Source organism: Plodia interpunctella, chromosome 16 (genome assembly GCF_027563975.2).
Source record: "Plodia interpunctella isolate USDA-ARS_2022_Savannah chromosome 16, ilPloInte3.2, whole genome shotgun sequence".
In the NCBI taxonomy this organism is placed as follows: Eukaryota; Metazoa; Arthropoda; class Insecta; order Lepidoptera; family Pyralidae; genus Plodia; species Plodia interpunctella.
This window is the reverse complement of record NC_071309.1, coordinates 2,612,762-2,629,358: the sequence shown is the minus strand read 5'-3', so window position 1 is coordinate 2,629,358 and position 16,597 is coordinate 2,612,762. Positions and strand designations below refer to the sequence as shown.

The 16,597-nt window shown below is 34.6% G+C and overlaps 4 protein-coding genes across 7 annotated transcripts; 2 read left to right on the top strand and 2 right to left on the bottom strand.

Moving 5' to 3' along the window:
- Positions 1-200: 200 nt before the first annotated feature.
- On the top strand, positions 201-3,022 carry Alg7 (Alg7 dolichyl-phosphate N-acetylglucosaminephosphotransferase). Its single transcript, XM_053757216.2, has 5 exons — positions 201-567; positions 760-874; positions 966-1,179; positions 1,572-1,803; positions 2,022-3,022. Exons 1-5 carry the CDS (start codon positions 428-430, stop codon positions 2,512-2,514), a joined length of 1,194 nt encoding a protein of 397 aa, XP_053613191.1. The 5' UTR covers positions 201-427; the 3' UTR covers positions 2,515-3,022.
- Positions 3,023-3,642: 620 nt separating this feature from the next.
- scat (scattered) lies at positions 3,643-7,614 on the bottom strand. The gene is made up of 2 exons (XM_053757212.1): positions 7,259-7,614; positions 3,643-7,020 (listed from the first exon to the last, which is right to left on the bottom strand). The coding sequence occupies exons 1-2, from the start codon at positions 7,354-7,356 to the stop codon at positions 4,461-4,463; spliced, it is 2,658 nt and encodes an 885-aa protein (XP_053613187.1). The 5' UTR covers positions 7,357-7,614; the 3' UTR covers positions 3,643-4,460.
- A 370-nt stretch (positions 7,615-7,984) lies between these two features.
- Positions 7,985-11,940, top strand: Larp7 (La related protein 7). 4 transcript variants are annotated; one of them, XM_053756659.2, is made up of 8 exons: positions 7,986-8,434; positions 8,561-8,728; positions 9,078-9,362; positions 9,747-9,779; positions 9,866-10,196; positions 10,591-10,697; positions 11,090-11,182; positions 11,455-11,940. In XM_053756659.2, the coding sequence occupies exons 1-8, from the start codon at positions 8,123-8,125 to the stop codon at positions 11,668-11,670; spliced, it is 1,545 nt and encodes a 514-aa protein (XP_053612634.1). In that variant the 5' UTR covers positions 7,986-8,122; the 3' UTR covers positions 11,671-11,940. The 4 variants fall into 4 exon arrangements, with proteins under 4 accessions (XP_053612637.1, XP_053612636.1, XP_053612634.1 ...); XM_053756658.2 differs by having other exon boundaries at positions 10,585-10,697; XM_053756662.2 differs by lacking the exon at positions 9,747-9,779 and having other exon boundaries at positions 7,985-8,434.
- Positions 11,941-12,008: 68 nt separating this feature from the next.
- On the bottom strand, positions 12,009-16,557 carry LOC128676520 (uncharacterized protein). The gene has a single exon (XM_053756657.1). It carries the CDS (start codon positions 16,381-16,383, stop codon positions 12,778-12,780), a length of 3,606 nt encoding a protein of 1,201 aa, XP_053612632.1. The 5' UTR covers positions 16,384-16,557; the 3' UTR covers positions 12,009-12,777.
- Between the last annotated feature and the right edge of the window lie 40 nt (positions 16,558-16,597).

Below are 16,597 nucleotides of genomic sequence, written 5' to 3'. Positions count from 1 at the left end.
TGTTGGATGTATGCATGGAATTAGTAGGTAGTACTAAATTTACTAATATCCTAATATGTATCGGTAATTAATGCTCAGCTTACAGACTAGACACTTTCATTATAAATAGAAAGTACTCTGTGCTAGACACTTTGCAAAGTTGGAATAGCTGACGCTTAGTCTTGAAGATTTGTGCAAACGCGGGCACAGCATTGATTCAAAGTGTTGTCAATGTCAGTCAAAATCAAATTATATTTTGTTATTGTGATGTTAGATTTCGTTTGGAAGCGAAATCTAGCGATGTGATAAAATATTTTGTTATTCAATACATATGTTACCTTAAAATATATTAGCTAAATCAGTACCAATCTAAATATGAGATGTAATTTATTACATAAACAATAGTTTAAAACTTCTGTATATTGTTGTGAATTGTGTATAGGTTAGAATGTGGTCACTTATTGTTTTGTTAGTTTTATCATTTGTAGCTTACCTGTTTACTGATGAATTAATACCAAAGTTAAAAGAGTTATTCATAAAGGCTGGTCTATTCGGTGTAGACTTGTGTAAACCTACAAAAAATAAAATGTAAGTTTTTTTTGTGTTGTATACATATAATGTATTTTCTGTTTGTCCCACGTCATAGCTTTATCATTTACGAATACGATGTGTCATATAAAAATACTGATCAATAAAAAAATGCGCTAAATTTACAAGGGCCATATCGACCATGAAAACATTAATTTAAACTAAGCTGATGCAATCATACATTATTTACAGACCAGAAGCAGTCGGCGTTGTTTCTGGATGCATTTTTTTGGTGACATGTTTCCTTTTCATACCCATTGTCTTTGGCAATGGTCTTATGGATACGGCTCATTTCCCCCATAATGAGGTAATTGTTCCGAAAATTGAACATAATTGACTAGTTACTATTTATTATTTCATTAATTTATCTGAAGCAGGATCATTTTGTGTTATTCTAGTTTGCAGAATTACTAGCAGCATTGTTATCAATATGTTGTATGCTTCTCCTCGGTTTTGCGGATGATGTGTTGGATCTGCGATGGCGGTACAAATTGCTGCTGCCAACTATTGCATCTCTCCCCTTGCTGGTCGTTTATTATGTCAATTTCAATTCAACAACTTTCATTGTACCATGGCCTTTACGACCATGGCTGGGATTGTCCATAAACATTGGTAAGTATTCAAGCTCATTTTTTACTTCTAGCTTTATTTATTAGTCAGGAATTTTCATGATAAAGCAACCTTTATCATTCAAATTATGGAAATATGTGTAGTGTTTCTGACCTGAAGAACTCTAAACCAAATCTGTATGTGATGAAACCTGAATTAATACTTATAATTCCTTCACTACATTACTCATCTGATTATCCAATATATTAAATTAAACAATTTTTTTAACCATGTTTAACTTCTTCTTGACCTTATGTGGGGTCGGCACAGTATGTAATTTCCTTTCATTTCATTCTGTCATTTGCCATAGGTACTTCTTTTCTATTCATACTATCACACTCTATCCATTTCTTCTTAGGTTGCTTACCCTAACATGTGTTTCTGGTCTATTCCAGGGTTTTTGTACTATGTGTACATGGGGATGCTGGCTGTGTTCTGTACAAACGCTATTAACATTTTGGCGGGAATAAATGGCTTAGAAGTGGGCCAGTCAGTGGTCATATCATTGTCTATTGTTATATTTAATGCTATTGAATTGAGTGGAGATCAATATAAAGCACATTTGTTCTCTCTGCACATTATGATACCCTACATAGCAACTACATTCGCATTGCTGAAACACAACTGGTATGTATCCTATAATTTTGAGAACTTTACTAATTTATTGGCCTAGTTTTTTCAAAATATGTTCTCAGTATAAATATTGAAGTCATTATGAAGTGTATTAAATGTTAATAAAAACATTGTGATTGTTATGAATTATTTCATAACTAGTAAATAGTCCAAATATTCAACAAAAAAAAGTGAATTATATATGAATTTTAAAATGCTGCTCATGGTTTCAGGTACCCATCCAGGGTGTTCGTTGGAGACACATTTTGCTATGTGTCAGGGATGACATTTGCTGTGGTTGGAATCCTCAGTCATTTCAGCAAGACAGTCTTACTATTCTTCATTCCACAGATTATCAATTTCCTATATTCAGTGCCTCAGTTATTCCATCTTGTTCCATGCCCAAGACACCGCTTGCCTAAATACAGTGCGGAGACTGATTTACTCCAACCTAGTAAGACTGTAATAGTAAAAAGAGATATGAATATTTTAACCAAAGTGATAGTAGAAGTAGCATCACTTTTGCGTTTAGTAGATGTAAGAGAAGATAATGATAGTATAGTTATGAATAATATGACTCTTATCAACCTGTTTCTTGTCAAATTCGGTCCTATGTCCGAAGTAAGGTTGACCAAAAGTCTATTGTTGTTTCAGATATTTTGCAGCTGTATTGCTTTTACTGTAAGATATCCAATGGCATCATATTTTTATAATATTAATAATTAATTGTTATATATGCCATTGTTATTAATTTATTATTTTAGAAGGCACAAACATTTGTTTTATTTAAATTATAAATATGAAATTTTCTGACGGTACATATATTGCACTCACATTGCATTCACTGTACTTTTGGAAAATGCTTTAAGACTGCCTATTGTATCTTTACAATTTTTATTTTTGTGCAAGTTTAAAATGAAAAAAATTACATAGAAAATTTGTATGTAAAAAACTTTTCTAACAGTCTAGAGACTACATTTTATACATAATTCTCATATTTTTGCATGACTGCTCCAATAAGGAGAAGTTCATGTTTGTATAAATGTGAGTTTTTAATTCCATTTGTATGAAAAATTGTTAAACTAAACTATATTTTGTTATAATACAGAAAAACAGTAGTTTTCACCATCTCCACTCGAATAGGTAATTCTTATATTGGCGATATCGATTGACATAATAAATTCATTTTGTTTTAATCCACTACTTTACTCGGAAATAAAGCCTGTTTTTATTACGATATGCGACTTATTTCACAAGAGCGCCATTACTCACTGTCTCGTACTCCATCGGAAGTATGCTGGTTGTAATAAAAGTAGCTGGGATTATTCATGTATATATAATTTCATTTTGTATTCTCGTTTACATTCCGAAAATGGTCTTAAATAGATACAATAATAAGCAAGGCAGAGGTAAATCCTGTGTTATTTCTATACTTTAGAGCTCACTAGCGCCATTTCATGTTTTAATCTAACTTATCAAGGTTAATTCAAATTCTATTTTTTAGTATATATTGCACTATTTAAGTACTAGCTGAATCTTGGAATAAAATTTCGTGGAGTAAAACTATGCGCTATTCCAGGTTATTGTCTATTTATTTTTGTATAGTACCTATATACCACAATGTTCATAAGTCGCTTCGACAATGTCCCAACGGACATTCCAGTGTACACAGATTCAAACCGAACAAAAATATCATCACATTTTGCCTAGTTAAATAACAAAAATATATAACCCTATAACCTATTAATTGTCTACTGCACAGGCAAACCAAATACCTACGCTAATTCAGGTAAAATCAGTCATGATATGGCGCTAGTGAGTCAGCGCCATTAAATAATATTATGGGCAAATTAAGCTTAAAAAATCATATTCGTCAATTTTATTTTTATTACAATGTACTATATCTTCAAATATAAAACAATCACAGGGAAAGGCAACATAATCGATAGAAAAATGTTTAGCACCTCCAAATTTTGGAAGGGAGACCAGCATCCAATACTTTTTATACAAGAAAAATCTTTGGCATTATAACTACATATTATTTTTCATCGAATTATATTTATGAACTTAGCACATAGAATATGTAGGTACGAAAGATGCCGTTAATTTATTTTTGTTTGTACAACAACCTTTATAAGCGATTTATTATCTTAAATATGTCTAAAATATGTTTTATATATGTCTATCTCTCTCTGGTTTAAGGAGAAAAGAGAAATAGCAATATAGAGCGGTCACTGTTACAATTTTAGGAAAAAAATTTTAGACACTACAAAGTAGAACCAGCACATTATTTTTATAAATTAGTATACAGCCTCGTCGACTATTTGATCCCTTGATGCGATATATACATCTTAGTCATACCCCCCATCAATACAGAATACTTCCCACACCAAAACATGGATTAATGAATCAAAATAAATAAAAAAATATTATATGATACTATAATGCTTGAAGGAACATGAAAGTTAGTCTGAAGTCTTGTAATACTTAAATATTTTTATACCAATTAACAATAATTACAAAATATCGATACAATAATCACCTTAAATATACAAATACTTAATGACAGAATCAACAAAATATAATATCTCAACAAAATGCAATACAGTTTTATTTTTTTACAAGTATGCATATTTTTGTATTGAAATATTTAATACTTACAATAAGTACAGTTAATTTAACCAAATATCATACAGTATATTATCCTCAGTATCATTTTCGTTTACAACTCTGAGAGTTTTAAGTGTTTGCAAATAGAATGTTAGTTCTGAAGTAACCACACCATGCTGCGGGCTGCCATTGGCCACAATATTCATCTTCGCCAACTGATCTCTTAACTTATCCTTAAAATTATCATGTACTCTTTTGTAAATGGTGCGTATTTGTTCAATAGGTAAAATATCAATTAATGCTTCATGTAATTTAACTAAATGTTTGGAAATATTCCGGAATGTCTGAGATGGAACAGGGGGCTTGGCATCCCAGCCTGTCAGCTGAGATATCAACATGTTACTCACTATTAGGCAAATCTTATTTTCTATCTCTTTCTTATGACTAAGTATATCACTTTCAATGTTACTAAAGCCATTCAAAGACAGTTCGTGAGCATGTAACTTTTCTAAATGATGCTTTATTAATGGGAGGAGCCACAGAATGACCTGCAGAGATCTGGACACTAAAGCTAGATTGGAAGTCGATATCGTCTTCAAACCGGCACTCTGTATTGCCCCAGCACCTAACACCAGCTGACAACAGCGAGAATTGAATAATCTTATTAGTTCCAGCATGCAGTGAACTAAATATTGCACTATGACTGGAGATTGCTTAGTTGCATCACAATACTCTAGCAGAATTTTCATGAGAAGCTGAACTGTTGCAACAACTGAATAATTTTCTTTATTGATTATTAAGTGTTTGCCTTCAGATTTTCCAATATCACACTGTAGACTAGAAGGTATTTCCCCTTGCTCACAAATCTTATCAACTATACTTTGCAAATCGTGTGGAACTTCAGCAGGTTTCCACCTCTCAAAGTTGAGACTGGCAGTCAATTGCGATCTTTTTTCTGCATGTAAGTTCTGTATGTATTTCATAGCAAAACTTCTTAATGCTAGTTTCATCGCATTGCTGTTATGTCCTGTTATTTTCTCACATTCAATGGAAAATTGGTCAATCAACTGTGACAATACTGATAGTTGTGATAAATCTGAGAATACATAGTCTTTGTCTGTTCTGGTTACAATGAGATTTGCACAGCGTTCATTACAATAATCAGACAGGGAAACCACTATCTTTTTCAATTTCTCTTCTACATTTGCTAATTCTTCAGGTGTCCATGTTTCTTCACTCTCATTACCAGTCACATCCTCCATCTGGCTTATATCAAGAATTAAATTATTTAATGACAATAATCTTTTGAATAAAGTGATAAGATTTGGTGTTACTTTTTCTAAAAATGTTATTCCTTCATTGCACAAAAGCCATGCATTGTCTGCATTGGATCCTCTTAAAACAATTTCAGTGTTGCCATCTCTTTCTGCTACAATTTCTATAACCGCTTGTTTGATCGTAGCTTGAATAGAAGTCATTGCTTCTGCTTTGAAAGTATCTAAGAAGTCAAATTCTTTCAATCTTAGGATACCTGATACTATAGACACTACTTTGTCTCTTTCTGGAACCTCCAATTCATCATGTGATGGTCTATTTAGATCTGTTACTAGGAACCGTTGGAATTCATTGCTTAACATTTTATGAATCAATCTTTTCATTTCAGTTAGTTGAGGAGACAAATGTCTAAATGCTTGTATGCCAGATAAACGAGTGGACAAAACCTTCTGTGTAGAACTGATCAGGTCTAGAGCAGCCACATAATCTGAAGTGCTCAAAAGTAGTTGAATCATAGGTTGAGTCTGCTGTACGGTAGCCATCAGTTTCATAAGCTCCTGTACATTGCTAAGATTTTTGTGGGTCTTTGTGAGACTCACTAATTTTAAAGGACTAGCAGTCAAATTCTCCTTTACCTCAGTAATGTTTTGACGTGTACGACGAACGGTTTTAACAGCTCTCGCCATTTGCTCCATAATAGTATCATGTGATAACATGGCATGAAAAAATGCATCAGATTTCTGTGCGACCTGCTTGGATATCTTCATTTCAATAACATCAAGGTATGTACTTAAAGTTTCTTGTAAAGACCTAATTTCAGCACTAGAATAGAGGTAATTGCACAGATTTGGAAAAACTTGACTAAACACTTTTGGGTCATTCAGAGCTAGGGCTTGCTCATAAAATATATCTGGTACTTCACATTCATTTTCTACAACTGGAGGCTTTGTCTTAACAGGTACATTTTCTTTGAACCTGCAGTGCCTTCGGAATCTCTTCGATATTTTCTTACAATATGATTCAAAATGAGATAATGTGATGTCTGGTAAGTAAGGGCTAGGGTAAACTTCAGTTTTTTCAACAAAATGATCACCCCATGTCTTTGTGAAAAAATTTGCTTGTTTCCCTTTTTTAGGATCATTTAATACTGCTGGTAGATTCTGTGATGAGGAATAAAAGGTCCAGTCTTCAGACTTATCTGTGGAATACAAATGGTATTCTCTCACATGGTATTTGAAACCGGCTTTTCTCAAATCTCCAAATTGCAAAGCGGAGCATATTCCATTCTGTCCATATTGACATAATATTATGGATCCTTCTTTAATACTGTGTTTATCCTGGATATGCCTGGAAACCATAACAAAATACAATTTAATGATGGCAAATTATCAATATAAATCAGGATATAAGTAATAAATACACAACATTTTGTGGGTTTTAATTAATACACATATTGATTAGGGATAATCCCATAATTTCCAATCTTACTTTAAAATCCAATTATTTACCGCTTACAACAATCACAATTAGGAAGGAAATTAGCTATTTGTTACTCAATTAGGATTACATTTGTGCACAAGCTTACCTTTCAAATTCCGTGGCCGTGGAGAATAATAAACTAGGACAGTGAATACAATTCTGCCAAGATGGAGTTTTCTTACTAGGAGCAGGGTTGTCCTCCATGTCATCTTCGGTTCCCCAAAAGTTCCAGTGGTATAACTTTGGAGGTTAGGATTTTTTTACAGCTGTTGTCATTCTAAACATGAACGTAATGTACAGAGTTAAGAAAGTGACACGAACTTAATTGGTTTGTTTAATACATATTAAACTCGAGTTTTCAATCGAGATTCGGATAATATTTCTGCTGAATAAACCACCAAATACAATAATTACTGACTGACATTTTCTTGACATGTCATTACAATACAAGACATGTCATAATCATAAACGCAATGAAATGACAAGTGTGTGTAGTATTTTTTTGTTTCGTTTATCCATGTGGAACGGCAAAGTGAAGTAAGCTCATACAGCCAAATGTCAAGTACATACTTGAAAAGAAAAATAGTTTTATCGATTCGAGGTGCGTGGCCTGCATGCGATGGGTATGTCATTACATACCTTGAATAGACTCCTTCCCATTGGAGGGAGTCGATTCAAGGTCGATGTACAGTAAACCGTATGTCAAATTTTATTAATCTTCACTACACTCGTCCGTCGTTAGTCTATTAGTTTGTTTTCTTTGGGAAAACTAATGTCAACGTCATGTGTCATACACGCCTTTGCATTATTTGAAGTTTATTTGATAGATGATGAGACAGACAGATGAAGGGCCGGCTAGAGGTAACCTACCTATTGTAGTACCTATCATTTCAACCTTGTTTTTTCCTTTTGCCGCTATAAACGTATAATATTACGATTGCATATTAATCCGTTTTCGATTAAGTATAACATGTCTGAATCTGAATCTGCCGATGTGGAAACAGTTGAAGAAACTAAACATGAAAACAATCATCGGAAGCGAGTTAGACATCGCAAAAAACAACTCTATGAAAATATTTTAAAACAAATGGAGTTTTATTTTAGTGATGCCAACCTCAACAAAGATAGATATTTAGGTGAACTTATCAAGAAGGAACCCTATGTTCCATTAGAAATATTTTTAAAATTCAATAAAATTAGGTCAATGACTCAAGACATTAACGATATTGTGAAAGCCATGAAAAATTCTACATTTTTGGAGCTTTCAGAAGATAAAACCAAGGTAACTATGAATAACAAATAAGGTACCTATAACAGCTAAAAATATTTTTAGCAACTAAAAGTTAATATCTATATTTGACTACAGTTCTTAATCTATATTATTTATTTTATTTTTTATTATCTTTAGGTCAAGAGGCAAACACCAATTTTGCCATATGATGCAGACCAGAGGACGGTCTATGTTGAGTCTATACCAGTGACAGCCAGCAGGGAGTGGCTAGAGAGAGTGTTCTCAGACTATGGCAGAGTCGCTTATATCTCTCTACCTAAGTTCAAGAACTCTCAAAGAATAAAGGTAAATAATACTAAGTACTTATTTGTTTTTGAATAATTTAACTCTACCTCACGAACCTGCAAATGCCAGTCAAACAATTGTTTATCTATTGTGTCTTAATTCTGCGCGATCAACAATCAACACAATTTTATTTATACAAATAAAAAAATTTTTTCTTACTAATCCAAGGTCAGTCATCTCAATATCAAAGTTCATAAAAACTTTCACCTTTATTATATTAGTGGATTTTACAAATGGTTTAAGAATGAGATAGCTCATTTTGGTGTGTTTGGTTGTGTTAATTTACCAGTTAGATTTATAAAACAAATATTTCTGGCATATTTTGATGATATTTTTTAACCCTTTCCAGGGTTATGGATTCATAGAGTTTAGTAAGCCAGAGGAAGCTCAAAAGTGCATCAGTACTTTTACAAAAATGGGCTGCAAGCTTCCCACTTGTATGCCTCCTGAAGACTTATCTTCTATAAAAATGTTCAGTGTAGAAGCGCCTTTAGAAGACATACCAGAGGAAAGGGAAGATTTTGAGCCGCCAAAGAAAAAGTCAAAGAAGAATAAAGATAAAAAGACACACAAAAATTTAGAACTGAAACTTGAACTTGAGTCCGACCATGAAAAAACACTGGATACACCCACGGTAAGAATTTTTATATACAACTAGCAGCCTGAACTGGCTTTGCTTGGGTAGAACATAATATCCTCAGGAATCACACTATCTATTGGTAAAAATCTTATGAAAATCAATGCAGTAGTTTACCATGACCAAACAGACAGACAAGACAATATGCTATAATAAGGATGTTGCTTTTTACTATCCTTTAGGTAAAATTTAACATAATAATGGCTTTACCTCTTATAAATTAACATTGGGCTAAGCTGATTCAAAATGTATTAGTTGTCGCAATAAAAAGCCAATTTTGGCAGATTATATAATTTACATTAGCATATTGTTTTTTAATGCATCATATTCTATCTTATATTAAATAGCTTTTGTAATTAACTACTATATTTTCATTTTCAGAAAGATGATACAAGTACACCTACTCTGACAGAAGTAAGCAGAAATTAATAAAGTATAAAATTAATTACATAAAGTATAAATTTTGTATGAAAAAAATTGTCTTTTTTGTTCTTTTTTAGGAAAATAAACACTTAGACAGTGAGTCGAAAGAAGAGTTAACAAGCCAAGATGAGACCAAAGAAGATAGTACACATAAGAAGAAAAAAACAAGAAAAAGAACTGCGAAAGAGAGGAGTCGCGCCAAAAAGAATTCTAACAAGAATGAAGCGCCAAAGGGCGCTCTATGGGGCCTGCAGGTTTTGCCAAAGTCTGAGTGGAAAGTTCTAAGAAATAAATACTTGAATTTGCAAAAGAAGTATATGAAGGAAATGAAAGCTAATATACAAAATAACAGACATCTATATTCCAGTATTCCTGCACCAGCAGCTCCATCAGTTGGAGCGGAATCAGGTTTTTTTTTTAAATCCAACCTGTGTTATCATTGTTCCCGAAAAATAAAATTTCTCTTTTTTTCAACTGATCCCGGTAATATTTTGTTTTGGAAGCAGCTAGCTTGAAAAATGAACCTTCAAAATTTGTGGTGTGTTTTTATGATCGGCCGCCTGTTTGACGTGAATTCTCTTTGGCAATACTGTTATTGCCTCTTAGCTGTCCTTAGTCTTTTTATCCCTTAGTCACCCCTAAAATATGTACTAGAAGGTACCAAGTGGTCCAGTTCTAGGACGGGAACCACACGCCCTTAAAACTAAATACATTATGTATTTTTATTATATTTATGTCTATATTTGTTTTATAGACAAAAGATCAAATATAAGATTTTTGATTTGTCTATTGGCAGTTCCAGATTGTGGAGAAGAAGGGAAGGTCGCCACAATAGAGCGCGTGGCCGGTGTGTTCGTGAAGGAGGAACTGGCGGAGCCTTGCTTCGACGTGCGACTCACCAAGAGAACTGTTAGTTTGGGGACAGTTGAATTTTCAGATCTTATTAGATACAATCCTGACCTGGGGGCTTACCATCATCTAATGCCGTCCACTTTGCGACCTAAACTGATCTGTATAGCAAATTTATACCACTTAATTAGTATTTTGTATGTTTTTCAGTTCCTAAATCGAATTGCATTGGAATCCTTTTGTAAAAGTTGATGGTAGGAAGGCTGGTATATTTCGCTTAGGTACATAATACATCAGGATGCCTATGATAATATATGCATACATATATACTCTTATCTTAAAAACACGATTATAGATTTCCCATATGATATTCATTGTATTTGGAACAAAAAATGTATTTTCTAGTATTTTTTTAATAGTTGTCAAACAAATTCAAAGTATTTTTTTTACAGATCAGAAGCAACGTTCACGTGCTTCACGTGGACGTGAAAGAAGGCCAGTCCGAAGTTATTATAAGATTTGACTCTGCAAAGTCTGCCGAAGAGGTAAAAGAAACAAAATTTTTATTAAATTGGAAATGTCATAATAAATTAAATTTGTTTTTAATAATTACTAAAAAAATTGGTTTAACAAATGTGAGTTTTAATATCTACGAGTACAAAGTTGAAATTATAACAGGGATTCGATTTGAAGGTACTATCCCCGACTTAGTAACTAATGCACTGAAATTATATCCACAAACGAGTACAGTCAACCGAACCTCACTAAAGAGGTACCCTATCCAGAATATCTGCGTAACATAAAGTTTGTTCGACAGTACTGCAGCCACTGTAGCAACCGCGCGGCGGTGCTGAGCGGCGCGTGCGAGGAGTCGCAGTGGTCGCGTGCGGAGAGCGCGCGCGCGAGCAAGCGCGTGCGCGGGCGCGTGCGCGTGCTCGCGCGCGCGCGCGCGCTCGGGGACTCGCGCGCGCGCGCGCCGCTCGCGCCCGCCTCGCCGCAGCCCACGCACACGCATATACGCTTCGACGAGTGATTGTGACAGTGAGAGTGTTGGTGCTGTTCCAGCTATTTGTGAAACTTTTCAACCGCTTGTTATTTTGTTTATGAGGGCGTTTGTAGCATCGACTCACATTTTATCTATTACTTGTAGTTACAATAGCGAAAATAAAATATAAAAGCATATTTCAACAAAAATAATTTAACTAACAATTTATCATTCGGTTGATTTTTTATGAATAATGGATCTAGTTATTAAGTTCAGCTTATAGTATTTACAGTGAAGTAATAAAAGTATGAAAAATTATATCTGCTTGTGTACTTTCATTCAACAAGAGCTTCCCTTATAGTAGTAGAAAATTAACGATTTGTGTAGAGTAAAAGAAATGTAATTAAAAATTATTTTATTACATTAATTAAGTAAATGCAACATCAATTTCAGTCTTAAAAATAGTTTTAAACATATTGTTAAACCTTAATAATACAGGAGGCACTGGCACATTTATAATTATAATTAATATTAGATTTACAATTACATGCTAATTAATTGCTAATTTCTACCTATTCGTAGTATAGTGTAAAAATATGATATAAAATACCTGCATATTACATTAACAACCATATTTTGAAGTAGGGAACACTTAGTACAATATAACTAAACACATGGTTAATTAAAAAACAATGTTACAGATAAAAAACTGTCATAGCGATTATACAAATTTGTTCTAAATAAAGAGCACCAGGTAAATAATAATATTAGTTAGTCCCAAATGTACAGAGAGCATAACATATAAACCAACCGAAAGTCACCATTTATTTAAATTAAAATCTATGGGTGAAGAAAGTGATGTAAGATTGATTTACATGTTTATCCTGTATATTATGTCTGAAATGAGAGTCGCTCGCTGTCACACTAGTGTGGCGTAAGTAAAGGATGGTAGTCAACAGAAATGGTAGGTAAATGCTACTTTATACGCTCTGCTCTTGTTCTATGTTAATATACCAACACTCATTAAAACAGTTTAAACAAAACAACACATTGTAGAAAATTGCCATTTAAACAAATATCACATTTAATAATGTCATAAGTACCAAGCTAAATTGATTAAAATATTATGTACAAAAGGAGGTAGATTACGCAGCATTATGATGCTTCCATGTGTCTGTGTACGGTGACCGGAGCTATAATACTATTTTTGCCACAAGGCAACACTGTTACGGTGAGATCGCCACCAGTTTTCAATCTGGGTTTGATCTTCGCTGGGAGAGGGCAACTGACGTCAGATTTCGTATCATCTGACAAAATTATAGGGTCATTGACCGAGAAACCAGTGGCTTCTGAATCTTCGTGAGGAGTCATAGTTGAATAGCCATGGTCAGAGCCGCCCGCGGTGTGCGCTCGTCTGTACCCTGTTATGACTCTGTACGGAGATATAGGAGCTTCTATCTCCATGGCCGGTAAGAGCTTGTCTTGGCCAGACTTGTCATGCATGTCATCAGATTGCAAGTGACTCAATTGGACATCAGGATCGTGCCACGTTTCCGCCGGCCCGTCTACGTAAAGATTATGACAACTAACTGAAGTCACGTTCTGCCTGTAACAGTACGCGGCGACAGCTATTATTAAGCTAACAGTAACTATACATCCAGCTATAGGACCTATGGCGGAATAACTTCCAAAAGCATCTCTATTTACGTGGCCAAAAGTGCCTTCACCATATGGAGTGACTGCCCCTAGCACGCCATTGAAGCAAGTTGATTGCGACGTGCAGAAGGGTGCAGCCAGAGGAGTCTTAGCGTCGGCGTCTATTTGACACCATTCGCATCCTAAGACTCCCAGACAAGAGGAGTGCGTAGTGTAGCTCTCGCATTGAAAATCGAAGCAGCTATTTAAATTTTCTGCAAAATTATGAAAATAGTGCGACTTGTGATTGTTGTGCTCTGGAGTCATCCCACACAGAGGAATATCTTGGTTGAATCTGGATACATTTGCATTTGGACAATGATACAGTTCAGAACTACATTCGCATGGGCATTCACATTCAGTCTGCTCCATGCGGTTGCAATTCAGACACAAACGATCTATCATACTGCAGGGACAGAACACGCCAATGTTGCACGACGCGTTCACAAGGCCAATGAATGCATTGGTGCCAGGAATCGCAGCAATATAGTAATGAACGCAGTGAGGTCCTGTTGCCACATTAGAGAGAATGCTCGACAAGGATGTGTTGAATTCGTAAAACCTTTGAATAGTATTATCATAAAAATTATTACACAACCTCTTTGTCACAAAACCTTTATGATTCAACATATCGATGGCAATCATGGACTCTTTATGGGTAATATGCTGCTGTTCAATCGGTCCAGAACTGTTTGGATCCATCAGCCCAGGATGTGATACTAGATACCCTTTATTATTCATTACAAAGCACTTTATATTGTACACTGCACAGAGTGGTAAACTGTCGATTAACATTTTATAAAGAAATCCCATGGTGACATCCATCGCAACAACAACAGTAGGAAAATTACTCTTCCTCACTGCGTATGAAATGCTAACAATGTATCCAGCACCCCCTACATCTAGATTAGGGGGCGTAAGGATCACCTTGCCTTGGTTTTCTAAAGCATATGTGTACCAGGGCCTCTTTACAGGTTCATAGTCATATTCGAGAACTGTCCCTGGAAACATTACTAAAACTCCACTCTCTGTTACAGCATACCTTCTCACAATGTATTTGGAATATGCACCATGCAAATGCTGTCTTTTATAAAAAGATAAAATTGAATTAAGATAGTTAACATCATGTTGTATGTCACTTTTTAAACCAGGATTGGATAGCAAGCCATATGCTAAGCTTTTTAAGTATGCTAAATAGTTTTGCATATATGTAACTGCTTCCTGACCATCCGCCATATCATAAAGATATGTAAAGGGAGATTGGAAGCTAGAAGGACTAAGGTATACAGTACCCTGATCAATAGTTGCAATCTGCTTGAAATGTCTACAAATTTTTCCATTTTTTGGAGGAAATAGATCTAATCTATGAAACAAAATTTCCTTGTTATTTCGTGTAAAGTAAATATCTGATGAATTGAGTGAACTTTGGCTGGGAACCTCAGATACAATACATACTATATACAAACTGTCAACCCACTTCCAAGAGTAAGTGATAGAATCAGTACAGTTAATTTCAGTCATTGTCACAGACCCTGCACTAGAATTTAACATTTGTTTCTTCACTTCAGGAATGAAACTGTATGTTTCAACTTGTTCTAATTGTATAAATTTAATTTTTTCTGATGAAATTTCAGGCCTAGGAAAGAATGTATGCATAAGTACTTTGCCTGCAAAGTCCATCACAAATGCTCGCTTTTTAAGATTAACACCTCGGAAGTAAACTATGTCTTCTGCAAGATCAGACCAATAGAGGTCCAAACCTAGTACTCCGCTGCCGGTCGGAAGCATCAAAGATATCATGAAATCTCTTTCTGTGGCTTCCCAAGTGGGACCAATTACCCTTAGTTGGTCATCATTGTAGTTTCCGGGCAGGAGAGAGAGAAATGCTGAAGCCACTTGGCCAATCACTGCACTGTCATTAATGTGTACTCTCATGACTGAATGGTTGTTTGAATTGTTGTGCCATTTATCAATGTGTAAAATTCCCAAAGAACTATTCCTCTCAGCTTGGTTTTCATATATCAAGCCAATAGCAAATTTCAGTTTACTATCATAGTCTGAATATGGAAATATTTTGAGCCATGTTTCATTTTTTAGAACTTTTGTGTCTGTCAATAAGATGAACAATTTATTTAGAGGAAGGGATTTCTTGTTTAACAGATTATGTAGCTCTTCATTGATTGCAAGTGGAGACATGTTCGAAAAGGTAGCTTCTATGCTTGATGTGTACTCTCGAAAAATCATCTTGTTGTTGTCTGTAGCATTCCCCACATCAGATGTTCCATCATTGCTGCAAGTGTCGTCAAATTTGACAAACTCTGTTGTGTTGGTCATTTTTAATGCTATGTAGTCTGTAGGTTGCAATGAATAAACTGTTTCTTTAGCTACATTAATAGCATGTTGTAGAGAGTTGGGATTCATATTATTGTCAATAATAAACACCACAAGCTTGGGGTCTGGGTTTACTACAGAATGATATAAATATCGAAGATTTGAGTGTGGCATTGTTGTACAATCTCTGTCTGTGGCATAGTCCATATGTGACAAAAAATACTGTCTCTTCACTTTCAAATCTTTGAATCTGTCCATCATTTTAGATTTAGATTCCACAATTGGAAAATTATCATACAAATTACTGCTACTTTTAATAAACACTGACTTACGTATTGAATTAAATGGGCATGGATTAGTGTAGGACGGAGTATTGTTATTGCCAGTAATATTCTTCATATCTTTCAAAATATTTTTAGCAGATGAGAGCTTGTAATTTAATTTACCAGCAATATCATTCAATGTATCATTGTCGGATGCTTGATAGCGGTTCACTTTGTGTGAGTTGCGTATTTCGTAGTGTGTAGTGTACTCACTGCCGAGTTCCTTGAGAATTATTTCGTTAAATTTATTTGATAGGGAATCTGCTAACTTGCGTACACAAAGTTTGTAATCTCCACGACTATTAGTCCTTGTGCAGTTATCATTCTGGGCGAAGATCTGAGAGACGCCGAAGCTCGTAATCGTTAACAGCAGCGATAATAGCTTCATGGTGTCGGCATTATCTTTGATCATATTTCACTTGGTCACACACATGTTTTATTTACGTTTATATGTTGTAATATTTGATACATTGCCATTGTCACTTATTTCTCACAGAATCCTAATAACACAGTGTTATGAAATTTACAAGAACTAAAAAAACATTCCTCCATTTCCCAAACAAATCCACCTTTGATTTGACAGATTCGAAGTAGTGTTGCCAGTACGTTATAATGCATATTTACCA

Coding starts and splice junctions, on each gene's coding strand:
- Alg7 (XM_053757216.2), top strand. CDS start 428: ATGTGGTCACTTATTGTTTTGTTAGTTTTATCATTTGTAGCTTACCTG. Junction 875..965: donor CTCATTTCCCCCATAATGAG/GTAATTGTTCCG, acceptor GTGTTATTCTAG/TTTGCAGAATTACTAGCAGC. Junction 1,804..2,021: donor GCATTGCTGAAACACAACTG/GTATGTATCCTA, acceptor TCATGGTTTCAG/GTACCCATCCAGGGTGTTCG.
- scat (XM_053757212.1), bottom strand. CDS start 7,356: ATGGAGGACAACCCTGCTCCTAGTAAGAAAACTCCATCTTGGCAGAAT. Junction 7,021..7,258: donor ACGGCCACGGAATTTGAAAG/GTAAGCTTGTGC, acceptor TATGGTTTCCAG/GCATATCCAGGATAAACACA.
- Larp7 (XM_053756658.2), top strand. CDS start 8,123: ATGTCTGAATCTGAATCTGCCGATGTGGAAACAGTTGAAGAAACTAAA. Junction 8,435..8,560: donor TTTCAGAAGATAAAACCAAG/GTAACTATGAAT, acceptor TATTATCTTTAG/GTCAAGAGGCAAACACCAAT. Junction 10,197..10,584: donor ATCAGTTGGAGCGGAATCAG/GTTTTTTTTTTA, acceptor GTCTATTGGCAG/TTCCAGATTGTGGAGAAGAA.
- LOC128676520 (XM_053756657.1), bottom strand. CDS start 16,383: ATGATCAAAGATAATGCCGACACCATGAAGCTATTATCGCTGCTGTTA.